Source organism: Geospiza fortis, unplaced genomic scaffold (assembly GCF_000277835.1).
Source record: "Geospiza fortis unplaced genomic scaffold, GeoFor_1.0 scaffold78, whole genome shotgun sequence".
NCBI classification, from domain to species: Eukaryota; Metazoa; Chordata; class Aves; order Passeriformes; family Thraupidae; genus Geospiza; species Geospiza fortis.
Window position 1 is genome coordinate 773,769 of NW_005054339.1, and position 17,947 is coordinate 791,715.

A 17,947-nucleotide genomic window follows, 5' to 3' on the forward strand; every position below is an offset into this window, starting at 1 on the left:
GAGGGGGTCGCTCGAGGCCCGTGGGCAGGCGGTTCGTGGGATGGGTGTCCCGTGAGGGGTGGGAGCGGTGGGGATGGGTACGGCCCGTCACGGGTGGCTCTGGGTACACCCTGTGAGGTACAAGGACTGGATGCTTTGAGGAGGGACAGCGGAGAGGTCAAAATAGCAACCTGTGTGCACTTGTTTCTGGCTTCTTGGGTGGGTGTTTTTGCAGAAATTTTTTGTTTGTTTGTTTAATTCCAACTTAATATCCAAGTCGCTGGGCCTATCGCCTTTTGTTCAGGCACATAGGGGGATTCTTGGGGTTGTCCTGTGCCAGGGCTAGGAGTTGGACTTTGGTGATCCTTGTGGGTCTTTTCCAACTCAGAATATTTTTATTCTGTTTCAAAAGTTCTCACAGTTTGTGCCATTAACTACCTTCAACAATCCCCAACACTGTGAGTTTATAACTGAAATTCCCGTGGAGTTGGGAGGGGAGCACACATCTGCTGATAGCTCCTTGTGCGGCTTTATGAGTAACTGTATCCTGGGATATCATACCAGTGAAAGAAGGGAGAGGCAAAGTCACCCAGCCCTGTACTACGGCAAGGGAGCTCCCATGGAGCTCCGTGGGCTCTCTAGCACAGCCAGGCTCTTGAGGCAGCCTCGTGGGGCAGTGCCTAATCAGAATTTTCTTGCAGGTCATCAGGTGCAAGTGATAAGCTTGACGAGGTGAGACAGGCAGTGTGGGGAGGAGGAGCACCTGACTCAGAAAAGGTCACAGCAGGTGAGCAGTAATTAGGACACTAATTACCAGTGAGAGTACATCGTGTGTTCATTAGGAGACATGGTTTTGCACATTTCTAGATCTTTTTATCTCTCAAAATGTGGTTATTAAGATCAATATAAATATTATTAAGTCAGTCCATAATGATTTCCAGAATTGCTCAATATCAGTATGCTTTAGGAAGATTATTGGCTTTTTTAAAATAATGCTCATTGCCCATTAAAGTCACTTAGCTGTGAAGAGAAGTGGTGGCTTGAAGTGCCCTTGTTTCTTACCAGGATAGTGGCCAAAAGAAGTGTGAGATGAAGTGGCTTTGTAATTAGGTGGGAATAGGGCTTAAATTTGGAATTAGGAGACTTTAGGAAGGTCATAATAAGGACAGAGTTTACTTACCAAAATAGCGCAGTTATGAAACATCTTCAAACTAGGAACTTTATGCATTTTTGTGGAGCAGGAGACAATTGATTTTATTTGGTTTTGGATTGGGAAATGAGCCTCTGTATTTCAATAGGGGATCCTCAAATGGGTCCGAGGAAAAACAGCGACTCCTTTTGTGTTTTGGGTTTTTCCTTCTTTATATTTATAGTTTGTTTCAGCAGCTAGAATAGATTCCTTGCATTTTACCTTGTGCTTCTTCTTGATACACAGTGAGGCTTTTGGGGCTCTATTTGTTCCACCACCCTCCAGGCCCTGTCTCTCTGCAGCATTAGGCATTTCTTCTGGCTGAGACCTGGGTGATGGAGAGCTTGTGCTGCTCCTCACTGTTGTTTCTTCCTAGTATCCAGTCTAATCCTGGTCTTTGTCAGTGTGAAGCTGTTCCCTCGTGTCCTTATCACTCTAGGGCCTGGTCCAAGATCCCTCTCCTGTTCTCTTGGAATGCCTTTAGGTGCTGGAAGGTACTCTAAGGTCTGCCAGGAACCTTCTCTGCTCTGGGCTAGTCAGCCAGTTGAGTGGGCAGGAGAGTTAATTTGGCTCAGTGGATCTGTGGGGATTGGAGTCCTTGGGAAGTGCAGGCAAACAGAGGCTGTTCTGGCAGCTGTGGGGGCTGGGGCTGTGCTGGCTCTGCCTTCTGAGAACACAAATCTCTTACAGCCATCGGGAGGTTCGATGAAGGGGCTCAGCCTCGGGTGTTGGGCTGCGAGGACAAAGAAGTGAGTTCTGTCAGGGCGACAGGAAACAGTTTGGGAGAAGGCGATGCAGTACTGCTGTGAATGAATGCTGAAAAGAAGATGAAGTGTAATAGATCTACTATTCCAAATTTGGGTTTAATTTATGTGGGACTGACAATAAAGGCCATCAAAAGAGAGAAGTGGTGTGTGAACCTTCTCTTAAGACACCTGAGCTCAGAGCTCTGCCTTGTGAACTGTTTGTGTTTGTGTCCATGGCTTGTTAAGAATCATCCAGAAATGGAGGCACATTTATGCATAGGGTGTAGAAGGCTGCATCTTTCATCTGCCAGGTTAGAGTTATTGCTAGAGGTTTAATTTCTCCTCTTATCAGCTTTGTAATGAAATTCATACTGAGTTGGACAAGTCATATTTTGAAACTGTGCTGAAGTTTTCTTATTTAGATAAGAAGAGGTATTTGGACATGGGATTTAGATTTCAGTCTGACTAGTGGCAGCTTAAATAAAGTATTGGACTTGCACTGAAAATAAATGTTCTGTTGGTTTAGCAGAAACTAGAGTACATTTAAAACTCTTGGTTAAAGCTGAGGGCTTCACACATCTTTTGTTGTGCCAAAACACAGTGTTTATTACCTGTGCTTGGTTAATAAATAATTTTTGTCCGAATTAAAAATACTTATTTAACTAAAGTTTAATAAGCTGGCTTAGAAACAGTCTCAAAGGGTCTGATTGAAGACAGGGTGAAGGGTTGGGAACATAAGTCCCAGGCGGAGTGGCTGAGGGTACCAGGGTGTTCAGGCTGGAGGTCTTATCACTCTCTACAGCTGCCTGAAATGTTGTAGCCAGGTGTGGGTTAGCCTTTTCTCCCAGGGAACAACTGACAAGAAAAGAGGAAATGGCCTCAAGTTGTGACAGGGAAGGTTCAGGTTGGATATTAGGAAAAATTTCTTCACTGAAAGGATGGTTAAACCCTGGAACAGATTGCCCAGGGAAATGGTGGAGTCACCATCCCTGGAAGTGTTCAAAAACCAACTGGACGTGGCACTTCACAATATGGTTTAGAGGGCAGAGTGGTATTTGGTTGAAGGTTGGACTTGGTGATCTTGGAGGTCTTTTCCAACCGGAAGGATTCTATGATTCTATTCTGTGACTGATACAGATTTCAGGAACCTGTTACAGTTTCTCTTCTCAGTATTTGTATGTGGTGTGTGCAAAGGGTGCCTTGGCTGCCCGTGTACATCCTGGGGCCACCTGAAGAGTCAGGCTTGCTGCTAAATGTCTTTTGAGACAGGTTTCAGAAGTTTTTTTTTTGGTTTGTCGAGACATTAAACGAGTTATTTTGCCTCCTGTACAATGGCCTGGTTTATTAGTGGTAATGGAAGAAAATTTGAGATTAGGAGCCTGTAGAAGTCACCATAGCTCTCAATTCCCAAATCCTGTGTTCATACATGTCTTAACTACTATTCTTTCACATCTAATCTGTTAGAATGAGAAGTATTTAAATACTATTGCAATAAAAGAGTAGCCATCTTTTAGGCAGTGTGACAGTGGTGATGTAACCCCAGCTGATAAGGAAGTGGCACCCAGCCACTCCACAGCTGTCCTTGGGGAGAGCTTTGTTTCTGAAAGTATTGTCCCAAAACTGTGCCTGGGGCTGTTGCAAGTGCCATGTCCATCTACCTGACTAGTCCAGGAGGGGGCTGTACCTGCTGCTTGCTTCAAGGAGTTGATATTAAATAACACTTAAACGTGGAAGCTGTTCCCTCACTACACACGAAGTCCTTTAGGTTGGCCCCCATTTTGCCCATTCACACAAAGGTGGGAGGTGATGGCTCTTCTTCTCTCTTGTGAATGTTTGGAGCAGCCTGAGGATAGCCCTGCCTCGAGGACAGCAATGACCATATGTGGGGGGATAGAATGTTAAGAAAATAAAGATAGATAGTGCAGAAGGTAATCTCACCCCTGAGGAGCTGCAGCTGTACTTATCACCAAAGATTAGGAACAGGCCTGCCCTCAACAGGCCACAGCTGTGTCCAATAAGAAGATGAGTGCCACAAAAGAGTGGGTTAGCTGGGTGAGGAGAGAGTTGGAGTTTGTTGGTTGTGCTGAAAAGGGAGATGGAGTTTGTTGGCTGTGCTCTGAAGAAGAAGGAGTCAGTGCTGAAAGGAGCTACCCATGAGAAATCACAGAGAAGGTATGGAACTTCTGCAATAAGATGACAACAACCATACAGCTGTACTGTTTTAATATCAGGTATTAATCTTTAATTCCACATCACAGCAGTCGAGTGAATGGGTAAGGGAAAGGAACCCAAAACAAACGGCAGATATTTACATCTAAAATTCACACCACTTATTTGTTGGTTCTGGAAACATGCTATCACAATATATACAATGAAGTACCTTTAGGACACTTGTACAAATTAATTTTTTCCTTTTGAATTTGATTTCCATTATAGATAAGATAGCTGTTTTCATTTTATTTTAAACATGAATACACAAAAGAGAAGTGGTTAGAGGTTTTCGCCTTTTTTTTTTAAATAAGCACAGAATGCCAGAGGTTAAAAACACATTTACAGGGCAGAATACCAGTCAGACATCACAATCTATACATTTTTTGCTCAATTTCCTGTACAAATACACAGCATTCAAATGGGGGTATTTACAAAGAAGCATGACCAGAGGAAATTTTAAATATCACATAATTTGTTTCCCAAAGGCTCTTGCTCTCTCCAGCCTCCCCAGTTTTGGCTGATACTCCACAGAAGGGATATGCAATATCCCTTACCTAAAAAAGGGTAAGTAAGCTAAAAACCAAACGGAAGAAAATACGAAAAAGGATCTGAGTCTTGCATACAGCAACCCAACTATTGGAAAAAAAAGTAGGATTCAGAGAAATTGTTTTAATTGCTTTTCTTCTACCACTGTAGCTCTGTCTCAATTTTGTTTCAGATGGGGCCAGCAGGTACATTGATGATGGAGAGATTTATAGCAGAATTCCACCAATTTTCTCAGGAATGCACATGCTATTTTCTTATGCAAAGAAAACCCAATGAAGGCAAATACACTGAGGTTGAATTAGAGTTAGGTATAGAATGTCAAGGTCCTGTTCAAAACATCCTCTTGCTGTGTTTTATACAAGGAATCTTCAAATCCTGTTGGGCAAGTGCAACAACTGCTGTTGCTTCCACCTACTCCAGGACTGAGCTTGGCGTTGGAGTTGTACTATGCTAAAAGACACCTCACCCTACAGAGAAATAGTAGTTCCAGGCAATATTAGTTCCAAAATTCACAAAATCTCAATAATAGTCTTTCTGTCTTCTGCTCCCTTTAAGGCAAACACTGAAAAGGGAGACAGAATACTTGGTAGATATCAGAACAATAACAGAAATTTAACTCCAGAGAGGCTTAAATTTGGTAAATTCAGCAATTTATTCCACCCTTCTTTATGTGGACCTGCCATAAATTAGGTATTTGTACACATCACCTGATTGATCTTCAAACTCTTGCAAATATATAGGAAAGCCAGACTCCTCAAATGGACTCGCTGCTGTTGTACCAGGTCTCAAATCAGAGCAGGATGATGCATTTTCAGAGACTGATTAGAGATCTGGTGGGCAGGTTTTCCAGCTGCTTGGGACTCAGTCCCATGGTAATTGCATTCTTGGTTCTGCAAAGTTTTATTTGCAAGACCTGCTGGTTTTTCACATTAAGGAAGCTTGGTAAGTCACTACATTTACTACTTTTAGTCTTGCTGCCAGGAAAAAAAAGAAACTGGGGCAAGGAAAATGGAATTAAAACTTAGTTCTTTGAAGAAATTCACTGGAAGAGTCTCAGTGGGATTGGAGGATAGCATATGTGAAAACATTTCACCCTTTTCTAAGGAATTACCTTGACTTACCTTTACTGAAAACATCAGTTGTTTTCCTACATTTTTTCTATACCAGAGATCCAGCTTGGTTTGTTAACATTGAGGACTGTCCTAGCCTTGAAAAACTCTCCTTCCTGCTAAAGATGAAACATCCACTATGGGCCAGATTTTATTATCATTGTTTAAATTGTGAAGGATATAATGATTACAAGCAGCCTGTGTTAGTAACAAAATAGAGGAAGCAAGAGAGATTTTGTTCCAGCCAAATAGGCCATTTAAGAAACAAATCCATAACTTAGTAGTTTTGTATGGGCTAGAGCTTGAGAAAGAAAACAAACAAATCCTCTTAAAGTCCCCTTCATACAACTGCTGAGTCCAGACTTGATACAGCCAGACCATCTTTAGCCAGTTCAGAAACCATGTACTCTGCCCAGTCACTGTATTTAGAGGTAGTGCTAAAGGTGACCTGTAAAATAATTATAATAATCCTTTTTTGCTTCTTTATGCCATTTTTAATGAGCAGTTAGGCAAGAATTCAAGATGTAAGTTGGGTGCTGTTCCTGTTTCTGGCACTAATTTATATTGTGGAGGTCTTACTTGAATGTGCTTCAGATTTTTCAGTGGTAGGAAAGAGGGAGGGCTGTTTCTATCCTACGGAGTGTGCTTTGCAGTCTGCAGGTGAAAGGGTTATAAGGCAGGCTAAAATGTGTGTGGGTATGGCAAGGGAAAGGAAGGTTGCTTGTTCATCTAAGAACATTAAATATTTGATACTATTTTGACTGAAAATTTCTTGATAAGTATGAAAACAGGAATAAAAGGTTTGTTAGAACCACGATCTTTTCTTTGTAAAGAACAATATTACCCACTGATATTTTTTTTCCTGAACTGTGCAAGTACTGATTAAAAGGCAAGTTTTGGGTTCATAGACCTGAACTGTCTTCAGCTTTGCACAGTTCTGGTTTGTGTGGTGTGGCTTGATTCCCCCACAATGTTCTTCAGTCCTTTCTAGAGCTTATTAATAAAAAATACGGGATGGGGAAAGGGTGTATTGCTGCCTGAGGAGAAAAGGAAAAAGAAATCAACCTTCCAGAAGAGAGGAGCAGCAGCTCTTACTACACATTCTAAAGAAGCAAAAGAGGAAACAAACACTTGTTCTTTACAGGTTGCCTTTAAGGTCCCTGACTCTGGGGGGATACGCTTGATACCAGGCATTGTTCAAGTCTTGGTGTTTTCTGTCTGCTCTGAGAGATGGGAGATTCTTTCTGCACACCAGCTGCAGTGAGTTGTTGGGAGGGACTGAGGATATGGAGTTAACAGGAATGAATCTCAGCTCTTGGGTGATGGAAGTTGATGAGAATTATGATGTTCAGCCCTGAGGCAAGGATTGTTGGATATGATGCATTTAAGCCACCTTTTCTTTACTGGCTGGATCATCAACCAGCTTGTGGCATGAGAAACTCAATTTGGTTGGTTTTGTTTTAATCTGGAATAGAAATGCTGGTGTCAACAGCCTGCCCAAAGCTGGGCATGGGAAAGGCCTACAATGAGGTTGTAGCTCCAGTAGCCACCACCTCCTCTCATTCTGTAGCACAGATGAATAACACGATTCCCATGAGAAAGCAGGTTGGCTTAGCCAGTGAAAGCAAAATTTAAGAAATGAAACAGTACATAAAAAACAAAGGAGGCAGAGTTTGTTGGAAATGATATCTTGGAGATCAGTGCATCAGCACTGCTTTAGATTGCCTCAGCACCTATGAACGAATGCAGGGAGATCACTGCACAGATATGTACAATCCTGCTCTCAAAAGAGCCAATTTCTTCTTAGAATTGCCATCTTTCCACTGCCTGCAGCTCATGCACCTTCCAGCCTGACAGTTCATAGAATCCCTGATTTCAGCAATGAGCTTTCAATTCTGTACAGCAAAGAAATATGTCCCTAGTGCAACTGCTTCTACTCATGTGCGTCTCAGAACTGGGAGGAAAGCAGGTTCAAAATCAACTTGCCACATTCCTCCCGTTTTCCCCTCCACTTAAAATTGTATTTTTCAGCTTCTGCAAGTCTCTATGGCTCATATGCCGTGTGATGTGGTTAAGAAACTGCAGAAGGAATAAACTGTCCACTGCACAGAAAGTTAAAAAACATAACGGAAAGGTGTAAAAAGAAATTAAAAAGGAAAGCAGCAACCTGCCATGCTGGCCCAATTGCTTTTGTGGGCTTCAGACATAACCTTGCGGCAGTAGAAAATCGGTTTGCTGTTCTCCGAGTCCCGCTCTCTCTCTGTCGTATCCAGACCTGGAATGCCAATGCCAGCTGCGTGCCAGGAGCTGTCCCTACTGCTCGCTGATGCCATGCTCCCATGCCACCCTGGCCTGCTCTTCCTTTCCAGCACTCACCGGTTGGGACACTTTACGATGCAACGGGCGGTGTTTGTCATCATCTTCAATCATCATCCCCTCCTCGTTCTCCATGTTTGGCAGCCGGGAGTGGTAAGGTTTGGGGGGTAAAGCAGGAGGGTCCATGGTGTCCTGAGGAATGACTCCAGATGGAGCAGAGTGGCTTCGGCATGGCTGGGATTTGAGCGACTCCAGGACATCAGGCTCAGAGAGACTGTACCTGACAGGGAGGTAGGGTGTCTCTAGATCTTCGTCAGTGTTCCAGGCCTGGCTGGGCACGGAATCCATGGTGTCTGTGCGAGGAGGTGGTTCAGAAGAATGTCCAAAATTGCTCTCGCTCAAGGAAGAGACACCACTGCTGGCACTGCCCGATAAAGTGGAGTTACTGCCATCTAGACCAGACTGCGGACTGGTGGGTGATGCAGGGATAGGATGAAGAGGGGACTGTTCGGAGAGAAACAAAACCAGGTTAAAATTGACAAAGGAGGCAATGCTGCATCTTGTGTGTTGATCCCCATTTCAGCTTTTGACGGTGTTGTTAACAACGGCGCAGTTCCATTTATGTTCAGAATGTCAAGGATTATTGGTTTACATGTATGGAAGTACCACTTGTGGGCAGACAAGTGCACTCAACAACACCAGAGCTGTTAGAGAAACAGCAGCTGAGGTGATGATCAGGGTGCTGAAATCACAGCATATGGTGCAAAAAAGGAAAAGGGAAGGACCTACAACCCATGAGTTATTTCTGTAGCATTCAGCTGTGGAATAGGTTAAGAGCTTTCAGCGGGTTTTCTCATGTGCAAGTTACTAGCATGTTATAAATAGTGTTTCTGCGTTCATAAGCTGTTTGGTGGGAGCAGAGAAGGGGGGATCTCTTTCAGGAGCCCATTGTGCTTCTACATCCCTCTCTGCTCTCCTGCCATTACCTTGCGCAACGTTCGTGCGGGCAGTGCCGGAGGAGCATCACTGAGCTGGTGGTGGAAGGCATCGAAGTGCAGTGAGTAGTGTCCTGGAATGAGACAAGGGTCAGAAATGCAGACTTGAGCTGTTTCATTGCAGCCACAGAGCTGGGTTTAGCTCTGTAATGCCAGGTAACAGCTTCAAATGCTGCTAAGGCCAGCCTAGGGCTGCCTGTCTGATGGATACTGCGGAGTGCATCTGTCGTCACACACAGGCTGCTAAGGAGAAATTAAGTGCAGAGAGAGATGTTTCACTGCTCCATTATTGAGAATCTCATTGCAAGGCAACAGGCTCTTAAACAATGAACATTTGAAGTATCATTCTGTAAGCCTAAATTATTGCTAAAGTTGGTCATTGGTAAGAAGCCAGACCAAGTTTCAGCACCTCTCACACTTAATTTTAGTCCCAAAGTACACACAAGTCCACACTGCTTAAGGACTGCAAGAACTTGAAGATTTGGAAAAAAAAACAAACCTGAAAACCTAGCAGACCAGTAAAGACTATGGGTTTTTTTTGTTTCTGGTTGTTTTTACAGGGGTGGAGGGAAAAGGCTATAGTCAGCTTTTAGGTGGTCTGGCTTTGTGTGTGTGTGAGCTGCAGGCATTTGCAGCAGGCCTGCTGGGCATGTCCTTACCATGGGGCAGGCTTCGGGGAGGCACTGGTGGGGCCAGGACGCTCCCAGCGTGGGCAGACAGGAATGGCAGCGCCTCTCGGCTTCCGCTGTCCAGGCTCCAGCTACTGGGTGCTGCTGGCACAGCTGAAGGATTGAAACAGATGTAACTCGGGTAACAGGACAGGGAGTCTGTGGGGCCAGCACTGGCTTTCCAGTGTGCTCTTCAGCAGCAGAGAGACAGAGTCCAGGGACTCAGTGAATGGCAGGATTGAAAGCACAGAAAGGCTACAGAGTGTTAAGTTTAGAGATGCTTTGTTAAGGAAGTTAGAGTTAGGTGATTGCAGGGTTAGTCTGTCCAGCTCCCCTCCATCCCTGGGCTCATTTCTAACAAATCTGAAGAGCAGTAGGACTCTGGCAGGATTTTTGCAAATCAGTGTGGAGGTAAAAATGAAATTCCACCAAAGGGATGATGGCTGGATCTCAGGTGTGAGCTGTCCTGCTTTGTGGGGTCTGGTGACAAGGGAACATGGCAAAGCCCTCTGGAAACACAGGACGGCCTGTGGCTGCACTGCAGGCTCACTGAGGACTGAATAAAGGACATGAAGGAAATTGTACCTCAATCTGTTGCAAAAGAAATGACTTCAAAGCTTCAATTTACTAAGCTACAGAGTTGATCAAGAGCTTTGATGACAAAATATTTAAAGACAACAGTTTGGCCTCCTTCTATTACAAAGTCTCCTGAAGAGATCAAGTCTCTGAGAATCAGGAAGTAGAGAGAGAGCAATGCTTGCTGCATTTAACAGAGAATGAATATTAACTTCATGGACTTGGTTTTTCATAGAAATAAAAGCTGCTTCTTGACATGAACATGAACCTTTTTCAAGATCTTGAGAATTCTGTCAACCTTGAACATTATTAAAATGCACCTTCCTTCCATACAAGACTTGATTTATTCTGAGAAGGGACATACAATAGTTGTATGTTTATTTAAAAACAAATAAGCAACTGCAATTTCTTCAGATTAGCAAAGAAAGAAAAAAAAGTAATGAATTGAGTCTGTCAAAGAAAACTGAGATAAAAATAGCTTTTTCCATCTTCAGTTTGCAAAATGGGAGCCTGGAGAAATAAACATGGAGTTTGACATCTGAAGAGGCTTTCTCCTTAATTAAAATGCCTGCAGCCATTCTTGGTGCATTTCTTTCTAAAATGACTTTGAAAGGTTTCTCTTTTTTTTTTTTTTTGTCTTGTCTCCCTAGTTCATGAGTTATCATGAGCATGTGCTCCCCAAGGACTAAAATTCCCTAAAGTAAAAAAGATCACAAAGTGACAGCTTCATAAGACAGAACAAACCCCATAAAAATATAAAAGTAAATGTTTTGGTTTTTTTTTAAAAGAGAGACTCTCAGCCTGAGAACCTGAGAAAGGCATATGAAGAAGAATCTTGACAGAGAGCAGGTTCAAACCAGGGCCTACCTTTCTATATAAGTAATGTGGCTCCAGATGGATTTTCCCTGTACACATCCAGAGTGCTTTAATTTGCACTACTGCAGTTGGTGTCAACGAGCTAAAACAGAGGGACAAGATGCAACAGCAGTGCCAGCCTTGCTCATCTCTCCTGCCATATCCCATCATCAAATGAAAAGGAGAGAAAACCTGATTTCCTTGGCCTATAAAACTATTGCTGTGCTTGTTATTTTGTTTGTTTTTTTTTTTTAACACTGAGATGCAGAATGAGAATGTGTAGAAGAACACATGGTACCCTAGTGAAAAATCCATTTATGCTTTCTCAGTGTTCCCTCATGCACAGCCTTTTGAGTATTTAGGAGTGCAGGAAGAAGGCGAGATGATTTTGAAGAGTGGCTGCTGCCCAGTAAAACCAATGTTTTAGCCAAAATGCTTCAGGGAAGAACTGAAGCAGGGAGCTCCCAGTGCTGTGACTTAGCCCAGGTCTCTCTCTGACTGTTCAGTGGCCAGGTTTCATTAGTGGGGAGGCTGCATCTGAACCATTCTGCCCCGGGCGACTGATGTCACCACTGTCACTGGGAATTACCAAACAGAACTTCTGACACGGCCAGGAGGGGGTGGGGACTGCTGACAAAATCCAGGGCAGATGGCAGCCCAACTACATCGAATGCTGAGGGTTCAGGCCTGCCAGCAGCACCTGTAACTGCATTTTGCCACCAGTCAGGCACAAGAGCTGGGATTCCTGCCTCACCATCCCCACTGAACATCACCTGTGTCTTTTGTGGCTTCTTAGGGATTCTGTCTTTGATCTCCTGGCACTGAATACCACACTCCTGCATAATATAACTCACAGATACAAATTCAAGTATTTTTTCCTAGACAGACAATAAATATTTATCTACCTTCCTTTTTCAGATTCTTTCTCCTGTCCAGTACAAAGATCTCACCATCTCTGTCATATGTTTGGTTCAAACTAACATGGCTAAGATGGAGCTCTTAATGCCTCACTCCCCCTCTGAACTCTCTTGTCATCACTCGTTATTGTCATCAAGTCATCATTCTGCCATTTATTCAGAACTGGTGTTTGGTTTCAATCTGGACCACTCATGTTGAAGTAGGGGATTCTGATTTATTAGAAATTCTAAAATAAAATTTGGTTGTTTTTTTTAAGGTACAGTTTAGTTCTGGCACAGTTACTGAAACAAAAAGACAGATAAAAATCTGAGTGTACAATGTAGGTCAGACTAGATAGTTGCAGTGGTCTTTCCTGGCCTTAAAAATCTTTTAGGATACCATTTTCCCCAGCCATACATGACTGTTGCTTGCTTAGGCAGCCTCCTTGTCTCAGATTTTGATTCAGGAATTTTGCCCTCTTCTGCTTTTTCAGAATTCTGCCTTTCAGATAATTTTTGAGCCCATAATTTTGTTCATGGCACCTCCTTCACAAGCTGCTCCTTTTCTCTTACACCAAACAAATTCTTTCTCCTCTTTCAGTTTTTTTCCCCCTGCAGGGACTCTGCCTTTTCTTTCAAAAGAATGAGTTAAAAAAGAACATATTGCTAATGATAAATAAATATAAAATCTCTCTCAGCGAGAGATTACAATGAACATTGGTATTTTGAGCAATACATGTGTATTAAAAACCAGTATAACTCATGAGTAAAAAATATATTCCCAGTCTTGGGCTGTTCTTAGATAATTTCTCATTTGCTGCTTTTCAAGTTTGCTTGACAAAGGCTGCAGGAATTGTTTCAATAACAAAATGCTAAACTCAGAAAGCTTTCTGAAATAAGGAGGTCTGTGCCATCCCACCCTACTGTGAAGGCTCGGAAATGACGGTAGGTTGGCAGAAGGCCCAGTTAATTAAACTGTTAATTAGAAAAGTGTGAGAGTAATGCACTCCGCCAGGAAATGTAGAAGCCCATTTGTTACTTGCTGTAGCATGACCAGAGGAATAATTTTTAGCTAGCAAGCATGCATGCTGCAGAAGGAAAGGAGGAGTACCTTTCTCAGCCACAGACAGGTTGGGGTCACTGCAAGGTTTGCATGGTCCAATCATTTGCTGGATCAAGGCGCGCTGGAAATTTGGAGGCTGAGAGAGAAGAAAGTTAGCAAAGAAGAGTTAAAAAAAAAGTTACAGACAGCTGGGGCAACATGGGGACTTTCAGTTTCATTTTTTTAAGCAAAGAAGTTGTTAAACTAAGGATTCCCTGGGAACCTTAAGCGGTCCCTACATCGGCAGGTACTGCAGTGCAAGGTGAGTGGATCTGTAGGGTGTAACAGTGCTGAGGGCCCACAGTTCCTGCTCTCTGGAGGAGTTATTTCAGACTAGCTCTAGCCTGGCCTTGTGCCCATTAGCAGCTGGAATACATTGTTTTCCCTCTGAAGTTTATCTTTGGCTTTGTTTGATCATTGACTTTGCATGCTTTGAGCTCTCCAATACAAGTGTGGTAAGTGGGCAGCATCAGGAGATTCCTTTCAAAAGCTCAGGCCAGGGTGAGATTTAAATGCTTACATGGAGGCACACTTTTCAATTTGTCCAGGGAAATTAGGGCACAGCTTTTTTTGAAACCATTTATCAGTATATTATTTCAGCCTCTCATGGTTTCTGATACCTCTGGAAATCAGAAAGTTATTTAGAATAAACTTGGAGGCTAGAGTGCAGGATGGATGGCCATGGTTCTAAACAAAAAAAGAAAATAGTGTGACTACTTGCAATGGACCAGGGCTCACAGGATAAAGTTGGGAAGTGAGTCCATTTTCACAGGATGTGTCTGCTATTTTAATAGTCATTAGAGTTTGTATCACTCAACTGCTACAGTGAGTGCCTCCAGGGGTGGACTAATAGGGAAAGTTCTGCTTCACCTCTGAAAATGATCCTAAATTGCTGTGCTTTCCAAAAATAAAAAAGAAAGCATTAAGGTGGTCAAAGCAGCAAAAGTACAGCCACAGTTGGAGGTGGTTGAAATGACACAGCAGAAATGAGAGCTGCTACCTGTCCGTTTTCCATGATGGCTGCAGGATACATGGCGCTGCTCGGTCGGTCCCGGTGGGCTGGCAGCAACATCATCATCTCCCGAGAGTGGCGGTACTTATCTGGTAGAGAGGGAGAGCCTGTAAACAAGTGAGAAAAATCACGTACACAGGACAAACAACAGCCATGTCTCTGCATGCCCAGGGATCTCAGTCCTCCTGTGCACTTGGCTTGGACACACGAGCTCACAGGACTCAAGGAAACATGGTGCTGAGCCCACTAAGCAGCTGGCTGTTGGTGGGTGCATAGCACGAGGATGGAGTAAGAACTGACTTCTTGTATACAATTAAGGACATACCACGTAGGATGTGTAAGATGTGTGTGTCCCTAGTTGTATGTTGCAAAGTGCTTCCTTATAAACATAAAAAAAAGTGGGCATCTGTGTGGAATCAGCTGTCGCTGTGCCTAATGCTCCTTTGCCCTATAAAGTATTGTAGAGTTACAGAAATGCCATAAAATTGTTCATTTTAAGACTGAATGTGGGAGAAAGGGATAAAAGCTTGAAATATACCATTCAGTTAAAGCATAAATCTGTGGGAAAATACTTTATTCCTTGATTCTGGATAGAGGTAAGTGTTGCCATTTAATTGGTGCTATCTTGGTCAGCTTCCTCTTGTTAAAGCAAACCAACCCCAATAATAAATAGCATATTCTATAAATGTGAGAGGCACTTTGCTTACAATGCTGCTGTAATGATGATTACTATTGTGGTGCTGTACTGAGCCCTTTGATGATACCAGACATTTACCAATGCTTAGAGTTTTATAGTAGGAATAATAAGTTTGATTTATATATTAGTTATCTGTATAGTTGTCATTTAAAATATTGGGGTATTTCATGTAACAGCTTCCTGGCAGGTGGAATTACTTGGGACTCCTGTCCTTCAAGATGAGTGCCACATAACAGTACACCTTCTGATGTGCAACAGCTGACAGTGGGTTTGCCAGAAGAGTGATTCTCATTAGCGACTTCCTAAAGTCTGACACTACTGATACACGCAACCCTTGGGATGCACAATATTAGGCAGGATTGATGTTGTGAAGCTGCTGAAGTGAGCTGTAATTTGCACTGATTGTTTGATTGCGTCACAAACACGCAGTGAACAGATGGCAGCACAGAGCGCATTACAGAGCCATGCCGGCTTTTGGGGAATACATGCCCCCTCTGGCAAACTTCCACAACCACACACATTACCTGGACAGCACTCCAACATATGAGCAAAGGCATTGGTGCTGGCTGATGCAGCTTTTACCCCAGCAAAAGCAAACATGCAGTTTTTGGGACTAATATTCAGCACACAGTGGAAGGAACAATGTGTCCAGCAGAATGCAGGATAAAGTCCTACAATTGCAACATTTCCATGGGGGGGAGGGGGGGCAGATGCCAGATTAATCTACACCCCCACTCTGACATGAATAGTAGCAGAGTATCTGCATTCTAGTCCCGAACTCATTTTCTCCCCAGACATAGAACAGAAACATAATTAGACGACATTCTTTGCTTTTATGTACAACATTAGCTTGGAGAACACAGTGTTAACGCTTTGTGCTGAGTCTTTTCCTCACAGGTCACAGATAGTCCTTTTCTGCAGGACAGATGTTAAGATGCTGAACTTTTAGGTGTGCCCAGAACTACAGCGCAGCACAACCTACACTGCAAACTTTCTCCTTTTTATTTATCTTGTCATCCTTGCTCTTTTATATCAAAGACCAAACCACCTCTACCTGCTGTCAGTTTACATGGGATTACAGCATCAAAAGACTTTGGACTGCAGAACCTAAAAATTCCCACATGTGCTGGCAGAATGTAGTTTAAAAAACTGGTACCCTAAATTTGTCATTAACTACAGCTACAAAAATGGTAACAGATTATGCCTAGTGTCCAGTCTGCAAATAAAATTTAAGTATTGCTGCTTTGGACAGATAGCACAATAACTGCAGCTTCTGGCTGGCAAAACTTAAACAGCAAAGTCAACAAAAGCTTCTAAAGCTTCCAGAGCAGACAGTGGCCATAATAAAATACTGCAGCCTGTGCCAGGGCTTACTCCTTTTAGCATGTAGCTTGGTGCACTTGATGTGTGCAGCACTGCAGGTACTTTCTAATGAGCAAGGAAAACCTGTGCTAAAGCCAGAGATAGTTTTGCTTTAGAAATTTTAAATATATTAATCCACTTGTGACAAGTATTAATTTTAAGGAATAAACTGAACATTAATGTAAACTCCAAAATAATTTAATCTCTTCTGATTCATCATTTTTATTATGGTTATAAAAAATTTGCTCCTGCACCAAATCCTTTTTTTTTTGATTTAAAAAGGAAGTTTTAATATAAGTACATGTATTCTTGTGAAGTGCTGAGTAAGACACGAGGACTCATTTTCTACATGTTGACAAGGGACAGTGTTGAGGGAGCAGCAGAGATGCCTTTAGAGGCCAGTCAAGTGTCATGTGGGAATTACTTTTTGAGTGCATTGCAGGAGTCCTAATTGTATTTTAAATTAAATTACTGATAAACCCTAACTCACTCCTAGCTCTTTCCAGGCCTTCTTGAGGTAGTTTCTTGCTTTCTGATCCCTGGCTTGTGTAATCTTTTAACTGCAGTAAAGTTCAGCAGTGCTTCATAAGCCACCTCAAATGAAGTCAAACCGAACTGAATTTCTTATTGACCTTTTACACAACAACAGTGGTGCTTCCCTGACAGGGAAGAAACTACTCAAGGGTCAAGCCAGGTGAAAACTGAGAGATACATACTGGTAATAATGAGTAACTACTAATGTCTATTCTTAGCACAGAATTAGAAAATTCTTGCAGTATTCTGAGTTCAGTTCTATCTAAGACTTCTGCTGTAACTTGTGTATATTATAACTAGTGTAAATTTTGATGCCTTAATTTGCAGTTCAGTGATGAAATCAAATAATTGATCAACTGTCCTGATGACTATCCTTTAAAAAGTCTTTTTAGATTAATAACTTAGTTATTTTCTTTGGACAAGCCAAAGAATCACCTGTATTGCTATTTTAAAGATCCATAAAAGGGTAATTTTTTTGGAAGTGGAGAACAATTTAAATTACTGGATTCTTAATACAAAAGGTCATGGCTTCCTTTGGTCACTGATAGAACTAATTTGTTTTAAAGATACCCATCTCCTCAGGAAAGGACTCTGCAGTAAAACAGAGGAGGTGGTCTAAGTACCTGCATTATCATTTGAATAAATGAGAGAAGCATTTAAAAATCAGGCTAAACCCTAGAAATCCTACCCAACCATGCTCAGGTTAAAGCCACAGATGGCAAAGATGTTAAGTTGATAAATTTAGGTGGCCTTTACAAAATGAATTGTTGGCCTTTGTCTACTTCCCATCTGACAAGTGTTCCGCTGCAGCATCGTGACTCTCGTAGCTTTGTTGGCAGTCTCAGCAGAAAGGCCAAGGGTTGGATGGGTCATGGAGACTGAACTATCCTCTCACCTCTAGAGGTGGTCCCTCCAGGACAGAGATGAGGCACATGGGTGGGGGCAGCGTGGGGGAACTTGCACAGCTGCCGCCCATGCTGTATCTGCTCTGTGGGGAAATAGAGGGCTTCAGCCTCCAGTGGTGTCAATCCAGCACCTTTCACCAGCGCTAAATTAAAAAGAATATAAATAAATACCAAAAAAAGGAAAAAAAAAGGATAGAGGTGCATTGGCAGAGCTGCATGTCATGTCTGTGAAATACCTTGCTCCAGCCA

The 17,947-nt window shown here is 42.6% G+C and overlaps 1 protein-coding gene across 1 annotated transcript in view; it reads right to left on the reverse strand.

Moving 5' to 3' along the window:
• Window positions 1-4,120: 4,120 nt before the first annotated feature.
• The window catches only part of DOCK3 (dedicator of cytokinesis 3), a 165,776-nt gene continuing 151,949 nt past the window's right edge, over window positions 4,121-17,947 (reverse strand). The window contains exons 50-55 of the mRNA XM_031058228.1: window positions 17,689-17,841; window positions 14,189-14,307; window positions 13,198-13,285; window positions 9,751-9,873; window positions 9,083-9,165; window positions 4,121-8,600 (exon numbers count right to left, since the gene is read on the reverse strand). Of these exons, the coding sequence (XP_030914088.1) occupies window positions 8,094-8,600; window positions 9,083-9,165; window positions 9,751-9,873; window positions 13,198-13,285; window positions 14,189-14,307; window positions 17,689-17,841 (1,073 nt within the window). The 3' untranslated portion in view covers window positions 4,121-8,093. The remainder of the gene's footprint in view (window positions 8,601-9,082; window positions 9,166-9,750; window positions 9,874-13,197; window positions 13,286-14,188; window positions 14,308-17,688; window positions 17,842-17,947) is intronic.